Genomic DNA, 7,572 nt, shown 5'->3' on the forward strand with positions numbered 1-7,572 from the left:
GGTCCACGACTTGCATGTGGAGTGGGAGGGGGAGTTGAAGTGGTCAGCCACAGGGCGGTGGGGTTGTTTGGTGTGGGTGTCCCGGAGATGTTCCCAGAAACGTTCCGTGAGTTAGTGTCCTGTCTCCCTAATGTAGACGAGACCATATCGAGAGCAATGGATGCAGCAGATGAAGTGTTTGGATGTGCAGGAAAATCTGTCAGATGTGTGCCAGCATCCTGCCTGCCCATGCCTCATATCCCTCCATTCCTTGCAGACTCATGTGCTTATCTGAAAGCTCCTTAATCGCCCCTAACGTAACTGCCTCCACCACTATTCCCTGGCAGCGCATCAAGGCATCCTCCACCCTCTGGGTCTTAAAAAAAAAAGCTTGCCCTCACATTTCCTTTGAACTTGCCTCCCGTCACCTTAAACATGTCTTTGAGCTGAGGCCACGATCAGATCAGCCAAGATTGTCATGAATGCTGGAGCAGGCTAGAGGGACCGAATGGCTATACTCAAGCGTGTCGCTGTTCCTTGACCGTGGTTGATTCCGTTTCAGGATGTCTGTCTTTGTCTCTGTTCAGGCGGACGTGAACCCTGCGACACTGAGCTATGGGAGGAGGCTCCTCCGTCACCGAGGTCAACTCCCCAAGGCCAAGTACAAGCGGCTGGCCCAGGAGCTATTGGTGGATCCCGACTGGCCGCCCAAACCCAAGACGAGCACCAAGGCGAGGGGCATCGCCGCCGAGGGCGGGGGGCAGGGCTGGAGCCCGGGCAACACCGCCACCCAGTTATGACTAACCGTTGGGGAATCGGACTGGCTGAGGCCGCGTGGTTGGGGCTGATGTTGGTGGTGAGGGGGCCAACCGGCAGCTGTGGTGTCAGGAGGGGGAGCGGCACCTGTGAGCACGCACCGGTTCCTGACATTCCATGCGGGTGAGGTCTCGGACGCCGGGTTACGCATATATACCTGACCCCATAGGTGCGATTCCAGCGAAAGTGTGCGGGGGTGGTGGTCAGGGGAGCGATTTGAAGCCCCTCCCCACCGCCACCGCACCCCGGCACCGGGACCACCCCTTGGCATCAAAATGGTCTACCCGCCCTACCTCAAACAACAAACTGGGCAATTTGAGGTGGTGATGTTGGCACACACTGACCTCCCCCACCACCACGCACCTGATCCATTCAGCAGCCCCTGTGTGTTTTGGGGCAGTTGCCAGAGAGAAGCTGTGTTGTGCCGAACGTCTGCCTTGCCCCTGTCGAAACCCCGCCCCCGCCGTGACTCTAAGAAACAAATGGAAATCACAAAGGGACTTCGTCATTTGCTCTAATGTTTGCTTTAACTTTCGAAAGCGGCCCAATTTCAATGCCCCTTTTCTGTTCAGGCGTGAAGAAACGTCAAAGCACATGGAGAAATGTAACATTAATTCCAAGAGGGAAATGGTTGCTGTCTTCATGAGGTTCAAGCGGTACTGTCGTGGCTTCAGACACAATTCCCCATCTCACTCAGGTTCCCCACCCCCCACTTTAACCAGGCTGTCATGTTCAGCTACCAAGTTCTTACAAGGCCAGATATGTTTTGTTGGAAGGAAGAGCACGTTTAATTTTCTCTGTGTCTCTCTGACTCTCTGTGTCTGTCTGTCTGTCTCTCTTACTTGATGTCTGTCCTCACTTCCTCAACACCCTTGGGTTCCCTGTCACTCTCCCTCTCTTGCACTCTTCAACCCCACTCCCCTACACCCTCATTCTCTCTCTCTTCTCACACGCCCCAACCCCCCAGTTGTCCTGTTCCCCCCCCTTCCACCATCACTTGCACACTCCCCACACACCCCAGATTGCAACCTGGGTTACATATTTGTTCTGTTTCAGCTCTTCTCTCCCTGACCCCCCAGTTCAGCAATTGTACCAGTGGATGGGTACCTGAGGAGGGGTAAGGCTGAAGCAACAATGAAAAGTCATCCTGAGTTTTGGGGATGGGGTGTGGTGGGTGGTGGGGTTACATGTAGATGTAGTTACTGGGTGAGACGTTATGGGATGAGTGTTAGAGTCTGATTGAAACTTGGGGCCACACAATCAACTCTCATGAGAGAACTCTTCAATTGCACAACAAATGAGGGATACATCCATAAATTATTTATTGCCACAAGTGCAGCGTTTTGGAGGAAGTGGGGTTGGGGTTCTTTTTAAATTATTCACCGCACAGGTCCTGCTCTGAGAGCGGTCTACTGGTCTCGCAGTTCAGACCATTGAAAAGCCAGCACCTTCTAATTTGGGATAAAAATATATTAAAGAGGCTTTGCTATTGAATATTTTAATTAATATAAATTCACAATAAAAATAATGAACTTAAATTTGTCCATTTGTGTCCCGTAGTCAGAATAACCAGGAGGGACTGAATGGCTGTCTGATGTGACTGTGTTCTCCAGTGGTGTCTTGTTTGGAGTTGGTGGGGTGGGAGTGGTTAGATGAAGTACCAAGTGAGATGATGAATTGCTCTCTTTGCAGAGGGGCAGTTGGAATCTGACCAGCCCAATGGCCTCCATGACTGCAGTGTGAAGTTCTAATCAGTGGGAAGGGTGAAATGATGGCACTGTAAGCGGGTGGGTGTCATCGAATGGTCCAGCTGACTCTCGCTGTGTCAACTTCACTCGAATGTGGTCAAAAGTCAAACTGCTTCCTGTAGAAGGAATGGGTGCAGGGTGATAACAACCTAATGGGTCAGCTTCAGTGTGTGATGGCGGACGAGGAGACCAGTAGTGCACGCTTCGCTCTAATTTGACATCTCCAGCCTGAATTTTTACAGCCTGTGTTTCTCTACCTACCTGTCTCTCTGTTTCGTGTCCTTCGAAGAATGGACTATATCGGCTGTTGGCAAGTTGGGAGAAGGGCTGGCCTCTTTCGTTGATGTGATGGGGGAGTGCACAAAAGGCATTTGAATGTTCGATCAGCCCATGATCGGTGAGGCAGAATCAATAGGCTGAATGGCCTGTTTCTATTTAGCTTTTCCTCAGTCAGGAATGAGGAACTATTTGAATTTCTGATTGGGAGGCAGTTGAGGGATTAACAGCAAACTAACTGCACAGCGTCTAGTCAAAAGTCACCACCATCTGCAGCGCTCAGCTCGCAAAACCATGATGAAGAGGATTAGTCGCCAGCAAAATGCAGTCAGCGGACATTGCTTTTATCCTGTCACGGGATGTGAGGATGGCCAGGCCATGCCAACCCATCCCATCAGGGCAACAGTGAGGACTGCAGATGCTGGGGATCAGAGTCTAGATTAGAGCGGTGCTGGAAAAGCACAGCATGTCACGCAGCATCTGAGGCGCAGGAAAATTGACGTTTTGGGCAAATCTCGTCCTATCTCCAATTGCCCTTGGATAAGGCAGTGGTGAGCTGCTACCTTAAACTGCTGCAGTCCATGAGATGCAGGGACACACATATGCTGCTTTTGGGAAGGGGGTTTCCAAGATTGTGACCCAGTGACTGAACACATGGTGATACTGTCCAGGTCATTCTGCTATAACGTGCGTTTCCTTAACATGAATTCGCTATAACACGTTTGACAGATTGGGGACGCTTTTTAAAGCGAGTATTGGTTATAAATGCAATTCCAGCCCTCTTAGTTTTAAATGGTGCTGGTATTACGCGGTTCTCTTATAACGCGATATTGCCTTGTGTTTGCATTGCCAACTCAAGTGGCCACATGCAGGTGGAGGGCATAGACTCTGCCCATTCTCTACGCCGATTGGTTGTTTCCCTTACCCGTCATCACGGTGCCCTCCTCGGAATGGTAATCGTCGCTGTCCATCATACGCAAACCCCACCTCCTTTCCCGCGCCGATTGGTCGACGCCACTATCCATCATTCTGCGCGCCCATTGTGAGTTTCACCCTTTCCGGTCATTGTGGGTGTCAAGCACGGGTCGCACAACCCCTCCCATCACGGATTGGTCGTCACCGCTGTCGGTCATACCCAAGCCCCGCCCCTTTCCCCATGCCGATTCGGCGTTACTGCTGTCATTCGTCCGCAGATCCTGCCGCCTCTTCCCCACCCCTCCCCCCCGCCGCGCGGACTGAGTGACGTCGACTATGTTGGAGCCCCGCCCTCTTCCGCAACGTTGCATCCCAGGCGACGGTTGGCCGCCCGCCGTTGCCGGGGCGACGGTTACTAAAAGGGTTTTAAAAAAATTAAACGGAGAGAGGGAAAGACTAAACCCCACGACTGCATTCCCAACATTATAGTGTCTTGACGATTTGGACGCGATCCCGCCGTCGAAAGTGACAAAAGGTTGTCAACCGGCAGCCGGGTCAAAGGTCAGGGGCAAGAGACATGATGGCGACAGATTGAGGTAAATGAGAAAGAGAGGAGGAGGAATACAAATACAGTGTGTACCTTTTTATAAAACACTGGTGTGGTCTTAACAGGAATGTCTGTCCAATTTCTGGGTGCAATGAGGAGGGAGGACAACATTCCCTGGGGGTGATTTGGTCCCCCCCCCCGGAGCAGAGGGCTGACTCAAAAGAGGTTTATAAAATCATGAGGGGCATAGATAAGGTGAGAAGGGAATGATTGAAAAGGGACCCGAGAGGCATCTTCTTCACGCAGAGGGTGGTGCGTGTATGGAATGAGCTGCCGGAGGAAGTGGTGGAGGCCGGTACAGTTGCAGCATTTAAAAGGCGTCTGGATGGGTATAAGATTAGGTTCCATACAGTGTGGAAACAGGTCCCTCGGCCCAACCAGTCCGCACCCAAGAGTAACCCACCCAGACCCATTTCCCTCTGACTAATGCACCTAAGACTATGGGCAATTTAGCATGGCCAGTTCACCGTAACCTGCACACCTTTGGACTGTGGGAGGAAACTGGAGTACCTGGAGGAAATCCACGCAGACACAGGGGGAATGTGCAAACTCCACACAGACAGTGATCCAAGTCCGGAATCGAACCTGGGATGCTGGTGCTGTGAGACAGCAGTGCTAACCACTGAGCCACCGTGCCACCCCAATAAGAATAGGAAGGGTGCTGGCAGGTGGGACTAGATTGGGTTGGGCTATCAGGTCGGCATGAATGAGTTGGACCGAAGGGTCTATTTCTATGTGAGAGCAAACCTTTTTTCTCTAGATGTTAGATTTGATTTATTGTTGTCATCTGTACCAAAGTACAGTGAAAATTGAAAAAAATTGCAGATGCTGTAAATCAGAAACAAAAACTGAAGTTACTGGAAAAGCTCAGCAAGTCTGGCAGCATCTGTGAAGGGAAATCAGAGTTAATGTTTTGGGTCCGGTGACCCTTCCTCAGAACCTAAGTACAGTGAAAAGCTTTGTTTTGCAAGCAGTACAGGCAGATCAAGCAAACAAGGACATACAGATCAGAGGGTGCTTAGACACAGCAAGGCATACAGTTTACATTGCACAGGAGCTAATTCAGTCATACAGCATGGAAACATACCCTTCGGTCTAACCAGTCCATGCCAACCATAATTCCAAATAAAGTTAGTCCCACTTCCCTGCTCCTAGTCTGCAAAGGAAAATCAATGTTAACATGATCAACATTATTTGAAAAACAAGAGTCCATTAAGCAGTCTAATCACGACAGGGAAGAAGCTGCTCTTGAACCTGTTGGTGAGTGTGTTCGAGCTTCTGTATCTTCTGCCTGACGGAAGAGGTAGGAAAGAGGGGTCTTTGGCAGCCTTTCCACAGCAACAAGAAGTGTAAATGGAGTTTGTTGAGTTCCCCTGCTCCCCCAGAGGAAGGGAAAGCTTCTCTTGATGTTGGCTTGAGTGTTGTAATGGATGTGCATTGTAGTGGACATTGAACACCCAGGCAAAGGGAGGGTGGAGGCTGGATGGAGAAGGTATGTCTGTGGTTGGGAGGCAAGTGGCTTGAGGGATGGTGTCTTAAGGAGATATGGGGGGTGCAGCAGCAGGGAGGTGATAGGATGGTAGCAACGAGGTTGAATGTCCAATGTAGGGGAGGTGGCAGGGAGGTTGATGGGAAGGTATGGGAGGAATGCCAGGGCGATGTATAGGGTGAGTAACAGGGAGGTTGATGGGAATGTATGGGGTGTGGTGGGAAGATGTGGTAGGCAAATGGTAGAGGGAGGTGTTGGGAAATGGGAGATGGAGGGGAGTTGTGGGATCTGAAGAGGTGCTGGTGGTAGAGGTGTGGTCAGCCTTAGCTTCAGCCTCACATATGAGTCAGACGCACCCCAATGCAAGAAAATAAACCCTCCGATGACTCCAGTGGTATGACTGGGTGTTGTCAAGTCACAGGTGCTGACTTTCAGATGAGACATGACACTGAGGCACTGTATCCTTTTTGAGTGGAGATAGGAAGATGTCATAACATTATCGGAAGGACAGTGGAAGGTGGGCAATCGTCTAGGTGTCTTGGGGGCCAGACCTTTCTCTTATTTGGCGTGGCACGATGGCTCAGTGGTTAGCACTGCAGCCTCTCAGCACCAGGGACCCAGGTTTGCTTCCAGCCTTGGGCGACTGTCTGTGTGAAGTTGGCACATTCTTGTCCTATCCATCTGGGTTTCCTCCGGGTGCCCGGGTTTCCTCCCACTGTCCAAAGATATGCAGGTCAGGTGGATTTTCCATGCTAAATTGCCCATAGTGTTAGGTGCATTTGTCAGAGGGAAATGTATCTGGGTGGGTTACTCTTCAGAGGGTCGGTGTGGACTTGTTGGGACAAATGGCCTGTTTCCCCACTGTAGGGAATAGAACATTACAGTGCAGTACAGGCCCTTCGGCCCTCGATGTTGCGCCGACCTGTCATACCAATCTGAAGCCCATCTAACTACGTCCAAATGCTTGTCCAATGACGACTTAAACGTACTTAAAGTTGGCAAATCTACTACCGTTGAAGGCAAAGCATTCCATACCTTTACTACTCTCTGAGTAAAGAAACTACCTCTGACATCTGTCCTATATCTATCACCCCTCAGTTTAAAGCTATGTCCCCTCGTATTTGCCGTCACCATACTTGGAAAAAGGCTCTCCCTGTCCACCCTATCTAACCCTCTGATTATCTTAAATGTCTGTATTAAGTCACCTCTCAACCTTCTTCTCTCTAACGAAAACAGCCTTAAGTACCTCAGCCTTCCCTCCATGCCAGGCAGCCTCCTAGTAAATCACTTCTGCACCCTTTCCAAAGCTTCCACATCCTTCCACAGAGTTTTGTACAGCTGTAGCATAACCTCATGGTTCCGGAACTCGATCCCTCTATTAATAAAAGCTAAAACACTGTATGCCTTCTTAACAGCCCTGTCAACCTGGGTGGCAACTTTCAAGGATCTGTGTACCTGGACACCGAGATCTCTCTGCTCATCTACACTACCAAGAATCTTACCATTAGCCCAGTACTTTGCATTCCGGTTACTCCGACCAAAGTGAATCACCTCACACTTTTCTGCATTAAACTCCATTTTCCACCTCTCAACCCAGCTCTGCATCCTATCTATGTCTCTCTGTAACCTATTACATCCTTCGTCACTATCCACAACTCCACCAACCTTAGTGTCATCCACAAATTTAATAACCCACCCTTCTAAGCCCTCATCCAGGTCATTTATAAAAATGACGAACAGCA

General features: G+C 50.2%; 2 protein-coding genes across 5 annotated transcripts in view; both read left to right on the forward strand.

Annotated features, from left to right (window-relative positions):
• LOC122544399 (polyamine-transporting ATPase 13A3-like) overlaps nucleotides 1–2,326 on the forward strand; it is a 59,670-nt gene extending 57,344 nt beyond the window's left edge. Inside the window, exon 32 of the mRNA XM_043683646.1 lies at nucleotides 567–2,326. Coding sequence (XP_043539581.1) covers nucleotides 567–779 — 213 coding nt within the window. The 3' untranslated portion in view covers nucleotides 780–2,326. The remainder of the gene's footprint in view (nucleotides 1–566) is intronic.
• Nucleotides 2,327–2,461: 135 nt separating this feature from the next.
• The window catches only part of ppp1r35 (protein phosphatase 1, regulatory subunit 35), a 29,875-nt gene continuing 24,764 nt past the window's right edge, over nucleotides 2,462–7,572 (forward strand). For 3 of the 4 annotated variants that reach the window (XM_043683584.1, XM_043683583.1, XM_043683586.1), the window contains exon 1: nucleotides 2,462–4,330. The gene's annotated coding sequence lies outside the window, so the exon portion shown is untranslated. Of the gene's footprint in view, nucleotides 4,331–5,313; nucleotides 5,602–7,572 lie in introns of those variants that run through there. The other variant, XM_043683585.1, reaches the window with a different exon arrangement.

Source organism: Chiloscyllium plagiosum, chromosome 48 (genome assembly GCF_004010195.1).
Source record: "Chiloscyllium plagiosum isolate BGI_BamShark_2017 chromosome 48, ASM401019v2, whole genome shotgun sequence".
NCBI classification, from domain to species: Eukaryota; Metazoa; Chordata; class Chondrichthyes; order Orectolobiformes; family Hemiscylliidae; genus Chiloscyllium; species Chiloscyllium plagiosum.